At 40.5% G+C, this 20,221-nt stretch overlaps 1 protein-coding gene across 1 annotated transcript; it reads right to left on the bottom strand.

Annotated features, from left to right (window-relative positions):
• Positions 1–2,823: 2,823 nt before the first annotated feature.
• Positions 2,824–16,200, bottom strand: elmod3 (ELMO domain containing 3). Its single transcript, XM_088994666.1, has 13 exons — positions 16,106–16,200; positions 14,112–14,805; positions 13,560–13,631; positions 13,405–13,479; positions 12,203–12,272; positions 11,902–11,964; positions 11,700–11,788; positions 11,080–11,203; positions 10,877–10,999; positions 10,648–10,778; positions 8,925–9,001; positions 8,708–8,835; positions 2,824–6,212 (listed from the first exon to the last, which is right to left on the bottom strand). Exons 2-13 carry the CDS (start codon positions 14,145–14,147, stop codon positions 5,962–5,964), a joined length of 1,239 nt encoding a protein of 412 aa, XP_088850792.1. The 5' UTR covers positions 14,148–14,805; positions 16,106–16,200; the 3' UTR covers positions 2,824–5,961.
• Positions 16,201–20,221: the final 4,021 nt, after the last annotated feature.

Raw genomic sequence — 20,221 nt, forward strand, 5'->3', positions numbered from 1 at the left:
CTTAACAAAAAAAAAAAAAATACTAATAATAATAAATCAAGAAATTGCAAAGAAAATAGAAGTGTCTGCCATTGAATGTTTACCCAGAAAATATTGCAGTACTTCTAAATGATTCCAGCTTGACTTTGTGTCTTAAACAGCTGTGTTTGATTCACCAATTGGGATACAAACACAGCCAAATGTAAAAAAAAACACTACAGTATGTTTATATCACAAGACATTGTGATGGCAATGAAGCAAAGGAAAGATAATACGGTTATGACTTTGGTTACAAAGTATGAGGCAGATACAGTAAGTCAAGCTGATGTTTTTGAAACGGGTAGAATATGGGCATAATTTGTTTTTTCTTTCCCATCAAAGTAATTCACTCGACAACAAGTAATGGTAATGTAAAAAGAATGAATATTGCACAATTTATCTTGGATAAATGTTTACTTTTGGAAAGAGGCCAAACTGTGGATGAAGTGAGACACCGTAAACTATAACTATGCATACTACAGCTGTGCATAATATTTCTGTGGTAATAATATTTTACTTCCTTTTTCTCCAAATCAGTCTCCTCACTAAATTAATATTTCCCATTTAAGAGTTTTAAATAGTGCATAACGTGTATTTTGGAACACATTACAGAAAATAGCAAGCCTTTTCAGCTTTTAATACATGGAGATAGTCGTGTGCATGGTCAGTCATAGCGCTGTAAGTTTGGGGTCTTGAGTGGCGTGTCAGCATCCAGCAGGCAGGAAGCAATGACATCAGGGAGAGAGTAGGAGGGAGACTGGAGAGGAGGGGTGTCTGAGTGAGAGGAAAGTGCAGTAATCCAGCAGGCTCACAAGGTGCAAATGGAAACAGCCAATCAGGTTCACAAATATTCATCCAGTAATATTGTATCAATTCCCATTAGATACAAAGATTTATGTTAATAGATACCTCAAGTGCTAATACTCTCCATGAGATTGTCACATTTATATCGAGCCTATCTTCCAAAATCACACACGGACGCACATACACAGATTCAGGTTATAAAAGGGCATGCAAGGAGAGAAATCAGAGCATGTACATAAATAGCTGCCCTGAGAATAGGTACGGATGTGATATTGACCGGGATGAGATCAATGCCTGAAATGTTTTTTTTTTTCCCTTGGTGTGTGTGCAGTGATTCAGCAGGTCGGCTACAACACAGTCATCTGGCTTTGGGCTCTGATTAAGCACAGATGTACGTAGTTGCAAACAGCACTCGGATTCCTTTGGAGGCACACTAACTTCATGACCGAGCACCAAAATCCCCCTTCCACATGCTGCTGAATATTATATTGAAACGAGGGGGTTGGGGTTGTGAAAAATGCAGTAGAAGCACTATTGAAGGATTGCTTTAGTGAGTCTGAGTAATGCTTCCCCAGTGATGATCTGACAAAGCTGGAACTCAGCCTGAGACCTTGAACTGTGTTGCAACAACAATATAGCATCAGTGTAACAGCATGACGGCCTCATGGGATTTTACAAGGATCAATTGACAAAACGAGAACCAATGAGGATGGCCTACGTGTCTCTTCAGAAACAAGGGTTTAAGCACATTACATGACAGTCTAAAAAAACATTAAGACATTAATATGTAGCTCTGTAGACAGTGGCACACTGCCAACCGCATAATTGAATTACATTAAATCTCACACACAAATGATGATTTGATTTTAAAAAATCTGTTCAGAGAATGTCTGAGAGTAAATCAAATTTAAAGAGAATATTAAAAAATTAACATGGCACATGTAATTTTACAGGCTTTGGGCAAGACTCAAATGTTTTGTTTCACGAACTTTATTTGAGTCCTAGATCGACTTTGTGAGACACAATAAACCAACTCAGTCGGAAAATTATCGCATTAATATAAAAAAAACAACAACAAAACGACTCATGACAACAATATAAAGCAATTGGAATCACAAAAACAAATGAACAACACCAAGTCTTGAGTCAATCCCAAACGGCATCTAACGTCAGAAATGTTTGCATTGGCAAGAGCAACGCAAGACTTGCGTGGATATGTCTATCAAAAATCGATTTTTTTTTTAGTAATTGTAAGCATTTTATGCGTGGTTGTCTTATGCTGTGCCCTATTCCAGCCTGATCCGTTTTTGTTGGGGCCTGTGTCAAACAGCACCCTCTAGTGGTTACAGCGGAATACATCAAGAACGCCTGATTAATTTGGATTGCAGTACACATCACAAGACAAGGTATCAAATCTAAAGTTGAGAAGTAGAACCGGTACTTAAATAACATATTGTATATAACAGGTACTGTTTAAAGGCTCAGCATGTATATTGTTATTTTATTTATTATTTATTGGGCCACCTACAATGTTTAGCACGCCGACGTCAAAGTGCAGAGGTCGTGAGTTCAAAACTCGCTCTGGCCTCGCTGTGTGAAATTTTCATGTTCTCCTTGGGCGCTTGTGGGTTTTCTACGGGTCATCCAGTTTCCTGCCACATTCCAAAAACATGCATGACAGGCTGATTGAATACTCCAAATTGTCCCTTATGTGTGAGTGTGAGCACAAATGGTTGTTCGTCTCTGTGTGACCTGCAATTGGCTGGCAACTAATTCAGGGTGTCCCCCGCCTCGTGACCGAAGACTGTTGGGATAGGCTACAGCACCCTCCCAGGACCCTCTGGAGGATGAAGCAGTCTGGAAGATCAATGAATTCTTGCTCACCTCTAAAAATGTGCTGTGTCAGGACTGATAATTATTGGATATGCAATATTTTCTCATTCAAATCAGTTCCATTCAGTAAATAAAACAACACATACAAAAACATACACAGGATGCAGATAGTTTTCAACGGCGTTTATTTAGCTTTCTCCATACATTACATTTAATGTACAACAGCACATACTGTATTCTGAAACAACTCTCAGTATAAAATAGGGCGTCTACAATCAAGGTACAGTCATAAAATGCTCAGAGGGACATGACAATGACCGTGACAGCAAAACACCTTCAACGAGTATAAAGCGTAGGGGTGTTGTCGAGATGCGATTGTATTTGCCGAGCCGCTGCTGGATCGCAAGCAGAACCTCAGAGGGCACCTCTTGGTGCGTCTGACCTCCTGGTGAAACCCGTTTGTTTCTCTTTTCTCTCTTGGTAAGAGCCATGCAACAAAAGGAGAGTTCAAAAGCCAAATATAAATTCTAGGACATCTGATGATGAACAAAGTTTGGTGGAAACGAGAAGATGAATTCAAATTTGTTTGGATACTTGAAAGTATACACAGAATAATGATCAAAGCTTTACAATCATATGCTGGCTGAGCAGTTTGTATCTCTTAAAGACTGGATTGTTTATCAGTGTTTTCATCACACCAATCACTGAAATCACAGTGAATGATACTCCACCACCAACAAACCCACAAGAAAACTGTCTCATTTCATCATGGCTGAGAGAAACCAAATCAAAGTTGCGTTGAAAGTGCTTTTTTTAATTTGCAGAGATGTATGGGGCCGATATAGTAATAATGTATCTTTAAATAGTACACACATAACATGGACCTGCTTATTGTAGTTTGCCACGAGTATGTCGTGCTTGAGCTATTTAACATCCTTTACATCATATTAGGAGTCCAGTTGGGGAAAACATCCTTTACATCATATTAGGAGTCCAGTTGGGGAAAGAAAAGGCCAAAGTGCAAGCAAACACAGAAACATGTAGAGAGGCCGAACAAATATCAGCACAAAGTGAGAGAGAAAGGAGAGAGTTGTCTTAATTTCTTGAGGTAAGCAATGTATTTTAGTATAATGCCCTACAGACAATCATACATCTTACAATCATTAATTCTCTATGTACAAACTTCCTGATTTACATACACTGCACTGCTCCTCAGCTTTAACAAGAGGAAAACCAAGCGCAGGATCAGCATGGTGCAACGTTTGGGACGAGGAGGTGCGAGGATTCAGGTGACCTGACTTGATGAGATGGCCGCAAATGAACATTATGGCTCCTGAAAGTGGCCCCTTTTGCATACGTCACACAGTCTTATCTACAACAGTGCAAAGTTCATCGTTGGTCGCACAACGCCTGCAAACAATTGGCCCATGTCCTCGTGTTTGTATGGATATGAATACTGTACATGGAAATGGCTAGATGGGCCGACTCAGGTCAGCTAACCGTCTGCTGCCTTGCAAGAACACAGGTCTACTGTGGCACTGAGGCTGAAAGCAAAACAAAACAAGAGGCGGCGAGCACATGATCTTACATGAATCTATGGGATGTAGGCACCTTTTTAACCTTCTTAGAAGACAAAGTTGAGCTCATTTACATGTCAAGCAAGTCTCCACAAGCTTCGCTGCCTAAAGTGTTTCTACGAAGGGGTTCATGAAATATGCATGTGCTATAGTAGTAACGGTCCGCACCCACTGACACGACAGACCAACGTCAATGAGACATCAACACGCTTCACGAAGGAGGCTATAGATAGGATGCTACAGTACTAGTGCTACCTGAACATGCGACAGATTGAGACTACAAACATGGGAGACAGTTTCACAGGAGCACAAAGCACAAACCAGCTTCGCCACAGAGCCTTAACCAATGTTGTTACTTTGTCCAATTGATTTCTCTTCATGCTCCTTCCAAGTACCATCTTAAAATGACTACACGTAGTACCATGTTTGCAGAGTGATGGGTCAAATATTTAGTAAAGCTGGCTTATTGTGTGCATTGGAAAGCACCCCATCTGTAGTCAGTTCCCGTCAAATAAGATACACAATCACACATGCACACTTTCAATCGCTAACTTACTGACATTTGGGTTGCCTGACAGAGTGAAACCAGACAACTCAAATTTGCCCTTAAAATGGTGACATTGAAGCAAAACGGCATCACCTTTTCTTTAAATCTTATTAAGTCGAACACACTCACACAAGGATATTCACTTGCCCAAACACACAAGCCCTGAAAAGTCTGAAATGTCTATGGTCACACAGCATTGACACTTTGATTATCAGTGTGTGAGCTGGAATTGCATACTGTCCTACATCTAAGCGAGGCAGCCCTCAACACCAGCTCAGTCATTTTAACACTCGTACAAATCTAACCAGAAGATATATCTATACAATCTCATACTTACTCACGGAATGTCCACAAAGCTTATATTAGACCTTCATTTTCAGCCTTATCAACCGTTTATAAAAGGCTGAGAAAGTGTGTAGGATTTCTGTTTTGTTAAAATCATTATTATTGTTCTTTTTCAGTAAAAGAAAAAAATAAACTGAGGCAACTATTTTTTTTTTTTAAATTTTGGTCAATCAAATGAACAAACCTTTGGACCGATTTATGAATACCAACTGTCGCTAGTTTGATCCCTATCTGGAATGAGGTGGACACCTCATTCCACATTGGGACACACACACTTGTCTAACTTTTGCTGATACATCTGATAGGCAATCTAAAGGGGTTGAAACTTCAAGGCAAGTCAACATGAAACTTGCTCCCTGCTCAAAGGTGACTGCATGTGAGCTGGTCAAGTGTTGTGCTGCTGCTTTTTACCCTGTGAAGAGCACTGATATTAGGTCGTGACGATGGTGCCCCTCCGCTGCAATGCACTTGGCGAGTCAAGTGAATAAGGTGACCCTCAGGCCACCTCTAACGCCAACATCACCAGGCTGAGAAAAAAAAATGTCCACGACGACTTACTTCAAATTTCATTTGACCAATCAAGTTTAAGGAAAGTGCAAATGTTCTTATGTTACAACAGCCTGCATCAGTTCCATTTGTTTGACTGTTGTGTGTTCAAATAAATAATGAAAACAGTGGAGCTCTGACCAATCACAAAAACACCACCACCACAAAAAAAATAGTTGCAAAGTGCAGGGTCCTAACATCCGAGGATTGGGGTACATGACAGGAGGGGATAGTGTGTTCTTTCATCCATCTCTCCGTCAGATACACACGCACACACACACACATACAAGCTTAGATGAGTCTGGCGTCTCCCTCCATGTCAGATGGTAGCTCACACACCCCCGTGAAGTGCATCTCCTTTGCCTTGCTTCCTTGTCCGCTGGCCGATTTGGTTGCTTGTTCCACCAGGCAGGGAGAAGGTTGCTGGGCCGGTGGCTCTGGCGAAGTCCCGCGGGGGATTCCGACTGGCCGTCTCTCTTTCAGGAAGACTTCTAGTCGGCGAAGCATCTGCTTTGGGTTCTTTTTGGCGAACAGCTCCACTTCTGAGGTTAGAAAATACATTACAATTACGTGTATTAATAGTCAGATGCCATGTCATGTGATAACAGTCTCTTGATCTCAAGTACAAATTATGGATATGGTTGAAGTCCCTCCCGTACATGTCTGCCAGTAGCTGGGGGAATGCCACAAGGGTATAATGTCATGCATGTTTTCCATGTCTCCCTGTTGCGACACACATGATTCAAATGAACAGGTTCTGTGTTAGGCTTCCGCAGAGCTTGCTGATGAGTTAATCATTTGAATCAGGGGTGTTGCAACAGGGAGACTTGGGAAACATGCAGGACAGAGGTCCTCCAGGACTCGAGTTTGACACCTAAGATTTAGAGTGTACCATTAACCTGCCATAAGTGTTAATGGAACATCTCGGCCTTCTCTACTTTGTTATAGTAGCCCATTGCCCTGCCCTCTGGCAGGGAAAGCCAACATGGAGCATTATAACCAGGTGGCTGGTATACTCTACCAAAACATCTGTGCGGAACACCAAGGTCAAAATGGGAAACACCTCCAAAGGTGGTGAAGAATGACCGAATAAAGATCCTTTGGGACTTCCAGATACAGACTGGCAAGATGGGAATGCGACCCAAATCAGAGATCATAGTCATAGATAAACAGCAGAGGAAAGTCTGTATGTAGGAGTACTGTATGTGCAAATAGCAGTGAAACTGGGTGAGCTACTTTCTTTTTTGAATGAGAAAGGTCTGCAGGAAAGCTAAAGTTGTAAGTGAATTTTCTGATGGAAAAATAGACTAAATAGAAGATGGACTACCTCAAGCGACACATTCAGCAGAAAAGTCATTTGAGTGATGTTGCAATAATACAAAGACTAAAGATGGGAAAAGGATTGGGACGATATTGCGGAAGAGCGCAAACAACCACCAGAAGAAAAAAAAAAAAACATCTGTCACACGAATCCGACCCTAATAAGCAAGTTAAAGTTCTAATTGAAGATATTTTACTTGCCATTAAAGTGAATGCAACAAATATTGGATTGATGTAGATTTTATTCCTTTTCAATATTGCATTATTTTTCAATGTATGGGAAAAAAACACACACACAAAAAACGCTTTCAAACGCTTATAATAAAAGAACAAACAAGTGCGCCTTAGCTCGAAAAAGTTTGAAAACACTATGGCAGAGGGCCTGAGCTAAATGGGGGACGTCCACCACCTGAGGGTTGAGATGATGATTTTATAAGGGTCCATAAAGCATTCAATGAGTTTACCATGGTTGTTGTTCTCCAACTTGGAATAATGCTCTAAACCAGACATGGGCAAACTACGCTCCGCGGGCCACATACCGTGAGGCTTTTTAATCCGGCCCGCCGAACTTGTCCAAATTATAGTAAAAACAGTGACTGAAACTCATGACAAAAAGTTAGCGGACACCAGGGCAGACAACTCTGAAAAGTTGCCTGCCCGGCCACAAAGTTGCCTACCCCATATTTCACAACTTGAAACACGATAATACGAATAATCGCAAAAAAACAATTGTTGCAAAGTATAAAGGATTTTTTTTTAAATTAAGGATGTACCTACCACAAATGCTCCGTTGCTTAATTTGCGGTAAATATCCCTTGCTGAAGAGTTTGCTCCAGTTGTCGTTTGTCCATTCAGTGTTCGTCATGGTGCGTTGTCTGCTAAAAGCCACTAGGCGCCTTTCAAAACTCTCAAGTACACTTTACAGTCACGGGATAATGTACTTTTACGTTTTGTAGCGTTATACATTTTGTTAGCTTCTTTTGAATCTTTCTTCTGCAAATGCACGACCTTATAACGCTCGGGGAAGTCCGGAAGCAAAAGCAGGCTTCTGATTGGCTGTCGTGCCGAGTATGCAAATTTCAGCTTCAGGTAGGATATTTAATACAGCCTATGTCTGTGTGCTTGGCAATGATACACGTGTACTGTTTGCGCGTGAAGGCGAGGGCCTCTGTGGCGAGTTTGTAGAGCGCACGGTCAGGACACGTAGGATACATGATTTTGCGGAATTTAACACAAGTCGATATTATTGAGCTTGAATATTTCGTTCTGTAATAATGTTTTGAATGTTGAAAGTGATTCAATTTTTCAATGTTGATTTCTTTAACTTTGCACCTTTGATTGAAAGTTATTAAAAACAGACGCAATCTTGATAAATCACAGTGTGTATGTTATTTTAATCTACTTACATTTCCTCCTCCCAGTATCTGCCAAATAGTATGTAAATGCCATATCTTGCATATTCCTTGAGACAAATTTATCAACTGATAAGGGCTATTTTTCACATTTGAAAGACAGTTAATAAATTGGGTTGTAGTGTTCTTACTGTGCTATGAGGTTTGCACACACTGCATTTAATGCTTTAGTATATCCGGCCCAAACACTCCCTCCAAATGCTCCTGGCCCGGCCCCTCTGTCAAATTTGAGAACCCATTGTGGACCAGGAGTCAAAACGTTTGCTCACCCCTGCTCTAAACACACAGCGTAAGCTCATCTTTACCTTTGATCACATAACCAGAGTCAGCAATGGTTTTCTGTTGTGTCTTCCACAGTTGGTACAGGTGCAGATATGTGGCCACGTAAAATTCATTCAACACGCCAACAACTTGCTGGCGACGATTGCACTCCCTAGTGAGCCCAATGGCAGAAAACAATGTTTTTGAATGACTCATGCGCTATGCAAGAGAGGGGGAAAATAAAATATAAAATACACTGACTTGGACAAGGCCTCCTCTCTGAGCACTTGCAGAGCGATACGGGTCATGTTGATTGACATCACACTAAAAGGAAAGTTCTGAAAACACATATTGCACAACAACATTAAAATACAGTACATAGTAAACAGAAATCCAAAATCACCCTTTGCAAAAACTAGAAATACTGACTTAGGTCATCACTAGACAGAAAATGAGTGTGAAACGATTTAACCCACTTAGAGAGTATAGTTTTTATTGATATTAATTTTTCAAAAGGGTGATTTATTTTTTTAAATCCCACGTTTAAGTATGGTGATAAGTAGAATGTGATATACAAAGTATTTTGCTTAACTCAATCGCTGCCAGACGTGCAAAAATGTGTCCACTCCATTGCCAGAGTTTTTGTCACTGTCACTCAAATTCTAGGACCCAGAGAATATTGATTTTTAGGATTACATAAACATTCAATGCAGCATAGGAAGAGTTAATTCCTAAATTATATGGGTCTGGAGTTATATAAGATTGAAATGAGGGCGGCTGGTCAAAATACAATGCAACACATACATATTGGTTTATAAAGCGCTTTAACAACAGCTTAAACTGGAACAAAGCGCTAATATGGAAAAGGGGGAAATGCTGCCCGCTTGTGGAAGGGAAAAATATTGCTAGAGGTCTGGCCAGCACTTTATCAGCACGCCAGCAAGAAAAATCAAAACCCGAACAAATTTGGGAATGGCGCTCTACATCATACACCATTCGGGAATGGCAGTGAATGTGTTAAAAAAAAGCAAACATAAATGCACTAACTAAATAAATATAATTGATAATTTTGATTGACTTTTTTTCTCAGAAATATATTATTTTAATGGCACATGTATGGTTGTCGTGCCAGTGGTTTATGGTTACACTATCACATCGAAACAAATCCCCAATTTGGGGCGAAGGCATTATCGCACCTTTAAAGGACAACCGACGTCTCTGGACAAGTTGTGTCCATAATTCAAATGACTTCTATTGAGCGTATTTTACAAAGTTTCCACCGCATATAGTTATATTTTACGCTTTAAGACTCGCGCTGAATATTCCGGAAGTCTTGTTTTTGAGTTTGTGACGGGTCCGTACGTGACGTCACTGAAGGAACGCCCCTGACCGAAAAAAAGGACATATTGTAGCAGTCCTTCCATCACGTCAATGCTTGTTTGGTCTGAAAACCTCGTGTTGCACCAGAAAGAACCAGAAGAGGGCGTCCAAGCTCCATGTAAGGAATTCATCAGTCTGTGGAAACGGGCTGATTCATTCCTCACAGGAGCTCGGTGGCCATTTTCTGCCTCTTTTTGGGTGAGCCATTTCCCTCTAATGTTGCCTCAAAATGGCACGGAATAAATTCTTTAGTCGATTGCAAACATGTATGCTTTCCTCTTTAGAACTATTTGAATCATATTCATAACTGGAGGTGTAACAAGAAAGCATATTCTCCGAATCTGAAGCCATTGTTTTTATTCTCCAGCAATGCAAGACGTCTTGGCGTGACGTCACGGGACTTTCTGAAAATGCCCAATTCGCAGCTCAATTTTTTGCAGATTTTGGACACTTCAAGTCATTTTTATTGGTGTTTTGCATTTGAATAAAAATATCATACTGCGTGTTTTGGGTATTTTAGATGCTATAAAACGTTTTTCTGATGTCAGTTAGGAAAACAACCAATAACAACTCATTGCGGTATCCTGTTATAAGCTAATAATACCAGCGTGGGGTGTTGGGACAACTTGTAGATGTCTCGAGCCAAAGGCAGCGTCTCTGGGTCCATCACAAGGTACAAAGTGTGCATTAGACCCAGGAAACCAGTGCCACGCAGGTCAGTCGCTGGGTCCATACCTAAAAAGCCAAATGTACAGTATTTTACATTCAAATCTACTGAAAATGTCACTTTACATACTCAGTGTGAAATAGATAGCAAAGTTTGAGCATCCTACCCTGAAAGCCAATGTTTTCCCAGTGTGACCCATAACGAGGACAGTCCAGCCTGCAGCCAACGAGCTTTTTATAAATGGTCTGGAGAACGCGCATGTGGACTATCTGGCTGTTGTCCACGTGGCCTAAGGAAAACATGCAAACATCAACATTTAAATAAACCCATGCAAGACTGCAAAAACAGGCACGACGAACAACTGCTAACATTGCGCGATGGCAAAGACGAGATCCCGCTCCTCTGTTAGCTCCCTGTGCAGTCGAGGTGGCCCAAAAAGAAAGTGTGTGATGGCGGCCAGACCTGTCCTGCGAATAGTTGGCTGGATGTTCTTCTGAAAATTGGTACGGACAACCAGAAACAACAGTCAATTATTTTATCTGATTCAGATATACTTTAAATTAAATACCCTTTTGGGGGGGCGCGAGGGGGTTCATCACTTTGAGTGTGAGCCTGTTTTTGCACCAAATTAAATCACATTACTGCAACGTCCATAGGAAATGTCGATGGTCAATGTGTTGGACAATTCACATTAGTCCTCAGAACTTGTAGAAGCTGCCGCCTATATCAGTGCCTGAGACGCTCATTGAAATTTGGGCAAGTCAGGCAGCATGCGACTACAATTTTTGCTCGCTGTGTGTGGGTTCAAACAAAAAGGTGCGGAGAAATTGGGTTGATTCTGAATTATCTCACATTTATCCTTGAATCTTAAACCCAAAACCCAAAGGCCTTTCTTTTCCAATATTTCTGGAGGTGATTGTGTATCCGAAAACTTGATACTTGAAATTTGAGTTGGGAGCAATTTAAGAATTTCTATCATAATAGCTTACAAGCAAGTCCCCGAGATCTGTAGTCTGGAAGTACTGAAGAGCTTCATTGAAAGAGATGAGTGGCGTAGGGTTCGAGTCCTCAGTGAGAGCTGGCAGATTTAAATAAAACATAACATAGAAGTAATTTAATTTCATTTGGCAAATTCCTGATGACAATGAACGTCGATGCAAACACGAGGTGAAATTGTTTGACAACTTTGACCTGGTTGGACGTTTTCCAGGGCTTCCCACTCCTCTCTGGCCTTTTCCAACTCCACATTAGCCTCTGTGGAGAAACACATAAAGGCAAGTTCAGAAAATATGATCTTTCACTGGAAGGTTAGGTTCCCATCCCTCATTCAAACAATCATTTTTCCTCTCTGAGGTGCTGCATCGTTTAGAACAATCAGAAGATATTTTTATCTTCACAGCAGCAGTCCCGTGTCGACCGTAAATTATTCTGAAATAATTCCAATATGAATAAGATAAGAGACCAAAGTTGAGTTCATGTGAAAGTGGGTTACCCGAAGGTTGAGTCTGGTCCCCTCCTGCTGCAAGAGTCTGCAACAGACCATTCTGCTTCAGAGCTGAAATCTGGACACAAATTAAACACAATAAACTTCCAGTTTAGAAAAGTCTCATGTCCAATCTGCATGAGTGTCACACTCTATGCTGCATCATGTAAGTCTTGTCATGAAGATCAGTTACCCGAGTAATGAAAAAAAAAAACCTAAATATTATTGGGAACATTGCTAAATCCCTATAAAAATATTTAGGGCTCCTGGCAAATTTCAAAACTAAGTCATGCCTTTTGCAGTAGGCAAATGGCACGCAGCAACCAAGAAGTTGATCTGCAATTGTGCATTACTCACTGAACTCACTCACTGCCATTCCCTAATTCATTCGGGAATTGAAAAATGTGACGTGGAGTGCCATTCCCAAATGTCGCGTTTTTATTTATTTATTTATTTATTTACAGTAAAGTCTTGTTATATCGATATCGGTTATATCGATAGTACTACTTATTACGATACTATTTCTATGAACGCAAGGAGAAAATTTACATGCCGCAGGATCGGATATATCGATAGTCCGGTTATATCGATATTTTTCCGACTCCCGAGAATATCGATATAACGAGACTTTACTCTATTTATTTATTTATTTAGATGGGGTGCCGATAAAGCGCTGGTCAGACCTCTGGCAATATTTTTCTCTTCCACAAGGGGGCAGCATTTGTCTTTTGTCCATGTTAGCACTTTGTAACAGCTGCAGCTGTTGTCAAAGCACTATATAAATCAATATGTATGTATTCGTGACTGTAAAGTGTCCTTGAGTTTTGAAAGGCGCTTAGAAATTAAAATTATTTTTTTAATTTCTAATTTTTTTTTATTTAATTATTGTATTTTGTACAGCCGCCCCCATTTCAAGCTCAGAGAACTCCAGACCCATACAATTTAGGAATTAACTCTTTTTTTGATGAAAGAAGATAGTCTCAGGTTTCTAACACTGAAAACAAAACTCAATAGTCTGTGGGTCCTTCAATTTGAGTGAAAATGACAAAAACCCAGGCACTGGAGTGGACACATTTTTGCACATCGCCTGGCAGTGAATGAGTTAAACTCGTTTCCACCTCCCCCATTTGACTGTACTCGCCATGTTGCAAGACAAAAGAAAATTGGCACTTCATGGATGAGAAAATAAACTCCTTAGCCGAGGTAATTACCGGGAGGGAAGTGAGCGGGGCACAGCTGTCGGTGAGGTCTTTGACATTCTGACTGATAATCGATCCATTCATAACCTGAAAAGATAATGTTGTAGCAGGAAGTCTTGAATTCAATGTAGTGATTACGATGGGAGGAATTATGGAATTGTACTCACAGGCTTTTGGTTCGAGTGTCCATTGGTGGTCTCCTCTGATGATTTACATTCAAGAGACAAACCATTTTGGCCCTAAAATTTGGAAGAGGCCCATGCAGCAGATAGTTAAGAGATGTACTCACAAAAATGCACAGAGAAAAAGAGCAATCTTGTTTAACTCATTGAGAAGCCTGGACATGTTTGAAAAAACAAAAGAAAAGTTATTTGCTTGACACTAGAGGCCATGGGAAAAAGAAGGAAGCTTAACGAGAGAAACCAAGTTGAGGATAAGTGCTCTTTCAAACTGCCGCCATGGTAACATGGCAAGTGAGTGAGAGGAGATTACAGCTCAAGCAGTGGAAAGCTGTGGACCTTAGATCTGAACATGTGGGTGAACTGCTATAAGCAAACGAGCTCCTAATTAATTAACAGCTCAGTGTAGGGGGACAACATGACTCCATGTTTGAGGTTCTAAACACAACTAAGAACTAACAAAGACATGAGCCGTCTCGACTTTGTTCTAATGCGGCCCAAAACAAAATGTCGAAGTGTGTAGGAGGCCACAGGTATTACCTCAATGTGGAAAGTGACATCAGTGTCTTCTTCCATTGCATATGAATTTATGAGATGGCAAGGGTCTTCCCGACTGTAGCCTCTAAAGGATTCTGATATCCCGGACTGAGTTGGGCTGACAAGTTGCTACAAGGACAACCATGGTTTCTTGATTGCACATGTTGAGTGATTTTTGCTTCATATTCTGTAGATGGAAATGTCCACTGTGACAAGTCAAGACTCCACCAAGCAGGTTAGAGACATCCAGATCCAGCAAACATCTCTGGTTTTCCACCTGAACCGTGATGAGCGTTGGTTCAAGTGTCAGCGTCCTCTTAGTCTAACCTTGAGTGTGCACACGGAGAGAGGAATGTGCAGATATCAGTCTAGCGCCGAAAGGAAATGGCACCTTTCCCGGAAAACTCCCTCCTTCCTCCCCTCCACAGATCTGCTTGGCCAGTTGCCTCACTCCTCATCTCCGTCAAAGGTGCCCAGAAGCTGGACAATGACATTGCTCTTCAGACTTGAGCTCGCTTCATAACAGATACTTCAGTACTTTGGCTCTCAAGACAAATCCTATAAGCGCAGCGGAGACAGCGGCACACTTTAATTGACTGAGTGATCTTCAGTCTGATGTGAAACATTAATAAGGGCAAATGTCCAGAGGTGCATCATGAGTTGTCTTCTTTGTGGCTACAATGTTTTGGATGAGAATCTGCAATGTGAAAAAAAAAATCAATCACAAAGCTCTCAACCACACAATATTAAATACACTCAATGCAAAAAAAGGATAGCGCAAATAATGTACGTGTGTCTGGGCTGTGCACATGCACAAGCATGTGCACACACACACACACACATACGCACGCAGGTACATACGCACGCACGTACACACACACACACACACACACACACACGCACGCACACACACACACACACACACACACACACACACTCTCTCTCTCTCTCTCTCTCTCTCTCTCTCTCTCTCTCTCTCTCTCTCTCTCTCTCTCTCACTCTCTCTGACATGCTTGATGTGCTTTCGCGGGCCGAATAAAATGATGTGGTGGGCCACTTTTGGCCCCCGGGCCTTGACTTTGACATCTCGCTCTAAGGTGTAGTTTTTTTGTGTTTTGCTTTATTTATTTGTTGATTTTACGTGCTATGAACCAGTGTGAAAAATGCTGAGGAGATACCACAGTAAAATAATTAACCAAAAAATTCAGAGAGAATTAAAAAAAAAACAATGTTGGGGACAAGAAATAATATCTCTTGCCCAGTCACAAAATCACTGATAACATAAAATGATTGGGAACTGATGAAGCATTATAAGCAATGAAAAGCAATGAAAAATGCAGCATGATAAGCAAGATTAAATTTCAGTACTCGCGTTTTAATTCTCCTAAAATGTCCACTAATAAATAAACACTGGATAGTACTGTACTCACACTGGATGGAGTACTCTACTAACAACATAATTGCAATAAAAAATCTAAATGAAGAATGCCTAGCAAAATGACATTCTGAAATTGCATGGTTATCCTGGACATTTGCTTAAGTGGTAAAAACATAGAATTGTTGCTTTTTTGTAATCCGAGACAGCTGCAAATGACAGTAGCTGTCAGGGCAGCTAGCAACCAGTAAACTAGCAATTTGTCAGCTAGCAACCCCCTAGGCACAAAGAGGCAGGTAGTTTCTGCTCAGACGAATGCAATTATAGTAATGTTTCGAAAAGGGCCGTCTATTTTCGCAATGCACGGAAGAGGGACACCGTGTCACTAAGAGCGTGTCCAGTTGAGTGGCTGACAGCGGCTCATTCTCGCAAGAAAAGCCAGCTGTCAGCGCTACATAACGGGCTAACTGTAGCGCTATTTAACCGTAACGAGGATGAAGTCCGAGTGCTAAATCGGATGCAAGTCAAACGCATTTGCTTTGGGACCACTTCAAACAGCAAAAGTTAACGCAATACCCCCCTGCCTGAGCGTGTTGTGTGATAAGAAGAATTTAAAAAGTACCTCCGTTTCTGATAGTTTCTCCCTCCAATCTCAGTTTCCCTTCCCCCGTCCAGCAGGCACGGTAGTGCAAATGCATCCTGGGAATTGTCGTTTTGTGCCGCGATCCGAATACATTACGTCATTTTTCTCTGAGTCAAGGGTATTAACGGCGTGATTCTAAGACATGATAAACCGCATTTCCAAGTGGGAGACCTATCATCGACGTTGGAATCTTATCCTCCATGGACTGGAAGAAAGCAACCAGCAAAATATTCGCCAGGAGACCATACAAGTGCTTCAGGGTGTGCTGCCTGAGGCCAAGGACAAGATCCCTGGTGTGGTGGACACCATCCATCGCCTCGGCCCGAGACGCCCAGACAGCTCCAGGAGTCGCCCTATAATGATCCAGTTTGCCTTCAGGATCCACAAAGAAGCCATCTGGGCAGCAGCGAAAGCGGGTAACTCCTTCCTCCAGGCTAAAGGTCTTCGGCTATCCCTTGACTTCCCACCAGAGGTACGTGAGAGGAGGCGTCTGTTGTGGCCCCAAGTGGACAAGGCCAGAAAGGAACATAAGCAGGCCCATTTTGTGGGAGGCCGTGCCTTTGTGGATGGGGTTGAGATCTTCCCTCCCTGATATTTAGGAGGTTCTGACTGACTTAACCTCTAAGTATTCTCCAATACCTGTAAATAATTTTTGATTTACCAGGCTGTTAAGCTAATAGTATTAAAAGAATAATAAATAAATAATGAATAAAGCAGTTGCTCTCGAAATAGAAATTTAATATTCTACACGTTATGTTACACATCATACATTATGGGCTTATTATGTTTAAATGTACTACTTTTGGTTATTCAGCAGTCCTTAGTCTCTATTTCTTTTTCAATAGAGACTGTGCTTCACCAAATCTTTGGTGTGAACACTTTGTTTTTGAAGTGATCCCGTGGATTGCTGTTTGAGTTTTCTATATTTAGTTCTTATTAAAAAATATTGTAATTTCTTTTATATTTTACTTTTCCTAGCTTAATCTTTCACTTCTTCTATTTTCCTTGTCTATTTTCTACTGTTCTCATCCCTATGTCCCTTTCCCTTCTCTCCTTAAATGCCAGGGGTTTGAGGAACTCCTTGAAACGCAAAGCTGTATTTTTGTTTCTCAGAAAATTTAAGTGTGATTTCTTGTTTTTACAAGAAACTCATAGTACAACAAATGACGTCAGTCTCTGGAAAAGTCAATGGGGAAGAGATTTATGGGGAGCACACAGGTCGGAAAAAGCAGCCGGTGTCACAGTTCTAAAAGAAAATTTCTCTGGGGAAATTATTGGTCATGACAGTGACCCAGAAGGTCACTATATCATACTTATGTTGGCAATCTCTGATAAAAATGTTATCATGATTAATATATATGGGTACAATTCACGCCCTAAAAATATATTATTGTTAGAAGAAATTGATAAAAAAGTCGAGTACTGGTTAAACAAATATCCAACTGCCTATTTAATTTTGGGTGGTGATTTTAATGTAGTTATGAATAACAAACTAGATCGACTTCCACCACCAAGCCAAGCAGTCTCCAATCTATACCTCATCACCTTCATGGAGAAATACAACCTATATGATGTTTTCAGAGAAAAGTTTCCCTCTCTAAAAACATATACTTGGCACTCTAAGGACCTTTCAAAACAGTCTAGACTGGATTACTGGTTGATATCTAAAACAATCGCTGCGGACCTCGTTGAAGTAGACTACCACCCAGCACCACTGTCTGATCATAAAATAATTACGCTTAAGGTAACCTTGACACCAGTTATGAATATTCCTAAGGCTTTATGTTGGAAGCTGAACAATAGTCTGTTAGCCCATGATGAAGTAAAGGAAAATATAAACAGGTTAATAAAATCTCATTGGGACACAGCTCTTCTTCAAAAATCTTTCAGCCTCCAATGGGAACTTCTAAAATACGAAATTGGTAAATATATGAGGAAATATAGCAGCAATTTAGCGAAACACAGAGGAGCGGAAGAGGATGATTTATGTGCTCAAATAATGTCTCTTTCCAGTCAATCAGCAACCCTATCTGAGGATGATCACGCCAAGTTAGCAGACTACCAAAATAAACTTGATGATATATATAGACGAAAAGCAGAGGGCGCATTCATCAGATCCAGGAGGCGTTGGCTGGAAGAAGGGGAAAAATGCTCATCGTACTTTTTTAACTTGGAAAAATCTAAATCTAAAAAGCAAACCATTGACACATTAAAAATTGATAACAAAATTGTTTCAGACTACCACAAAATCTCCTCTTTCTGCTCAAAATTCTATGGTAACCTATATACTTCCAACCATATGCAAGCAGAGCCAGTGTCAATTTTAGAGTCCATTACGTCCAATAAAACTATTAGCATTAATGAGAAAAAACGATGTGATCAACCAATTAATCTAATTGAAGTGCAGGATGCAATTAAGCAGCTCAAGATGAATAAATCTCCTGGAAACGACGGGCTTACTTCAGAATTGTATAAAACCTTCTCTGAACCTTTGGCTCCTTTTCTGCTCAATGTTTTTTCTGAAAGCATCTCAAAAGGCTCCCTCCCCTGTTCACTCTCTCAAGGTCTTATATCTCTCATTCCAAAACCAAAAAAAGACACATCATCTCTTGAAAACTGGCGCCCTATCTGCCTATTAAATACAGACTATAAAATTTTGGCCTCCATTCTTGCAAACCGAATTAGAAAATCCTTACCGCATATAATTAGTGAAACACAGTCAGGCTTCTTGAGTAAAAGACACATTGCCAATAATGTTCGTCTTGTATTGGATATTCTTGATTATCAGGAACTTATTAACCACAATAGTTTTATTTTATTTCTCGATTTTTACAAAGCCTTTGACACCTTGGAACACCGTTTTATTTTTCAATCACTTAATAAGTTTGGTTTTGGAAACTACTTTACTCAGGCTGTTAAGACACTGTACACCAACTGCAACTCCTCAATACTGCTTAAATATGGTACGTCCCCTCGCTTCAACGTCTCCCGTGGCATCCGTCAAGGTTGTCCCATTTCTCCCTATTTATTCTTACTTTCAGCACAAATTTTATCACTGTTGGTCACTGAAAGCGAGGTCCAAGGGATTGAAGTAGCGGGAAGGCAGGTTGTGATTAGCCAGGTGGCAGATGACACCACACTCTTCCTGAAAAATCCTGAGCAAATTCCAAGGGCCATAGCTCTGGTTAAAGAGTTTTCCAAAGCGTCAGGTCTTTCGCTTAATATAAATAAATGTGAGTTGTTAGCTGTGAAATCATGTAATGAATCTATGCTATACAACATACCTGTTAAAAATCAAGTGACGTACCTAGGTGTTGTCATAGCCAAAGACGACGAAGAGCGTTGTCATTTGAACCTCGATCTAATAATTGATAAAACCAAGAAGCGCTTTAATCACTGGTTACAAAGGTATCTATCACTAAACGGAAGAATACTGCTAGCAAAAAGTGAGGGAATCTCTCGGTTTGTATATCCTACAATGGCTTTAAATGTGGATCCAAGCACATGTAAGACAATGGACAAAATAATGTATAACTTTGTATGGAAAAATAAAACTCATTATATAAGAAACTCAGTCATATCCAGGACGGTAAAGGAGGGAGGCCTAGATTTTTTGGACTTTACTTCTCTAAACTATACGTTTAAGATTAACTGGCTGCGTAATTATCTGTGTAGCCCTGATGCAATCTGGAATTTCATTCCAAAATCCATGTTTTCCCGACTTGGTGGTCTGTCTTTCTTGCTGAAATGTAATTATAAGGTTGAAAAATTGCCTGTTAACCTATCAAAATTTCATAAACAAGTTTTATTAGCCTGGTGCCTAATGTATAACCATTCTTTCTCTCCGCATTCATGTATGATCTGGAATAACTGTCATATTTTGTACAAAAACAAATCACTGTTTTTGTCGAGATGGATTGACTGGGGTATCATTTATGTAAAGCAACTTTTTAACACAAACAATATTTTAATGAACTATGCTGAGTTTCTCAATACGCATCAAATCCCTGTGACCCCTAAGGACTTTGCCATCGTTATGGATGCCATCCCAAGTGGTATCATAAGCCTGTTCAAGGGTCACTCCGCTACTCCCGA

This window comes from Hippocampus bargibanti, linkage group LG04 (genome assembly GCF_051943395.1).
Source record: "Hippocampus bargibanti isolate YZ-2025 linkage group LG04, ASM5194339v1, whole genome shotgun sequence".
NCBI lineage: Eukaryota > Metazoa > Chordata > Actinopteri > Syngnathiformes > Syngnathidae > Hippocampus > Hippocampus bargibanti.

What these genes read in the sequence shown, in the direction of transcription:
- elmod3 (XM_088994666.1), bottom strand. Translation starts at nt 14,147, where the DNA reads ATGGAAGAAGACACTGATGTCACTTTCCACATTGAG. An exon ending in CCCCGCTCACTTCCCTCCCG is followed by an intron (nt 12,273 to 13,404) that starts GTAATTACCTCG and finishes ATTTGTGTCCAG; the next exon opens with ATTTCAGCTCTGAAGCAGAA. An exon ending in CGTCTTTGCCATCGCGCAAT is followed by an intron (nt 11,000 to 11,079) that starts GTTAGCAGTTGT and finishes TGTTTTCCTTAG; the next exon opens with GCCACGTGGACAACAGCCAG.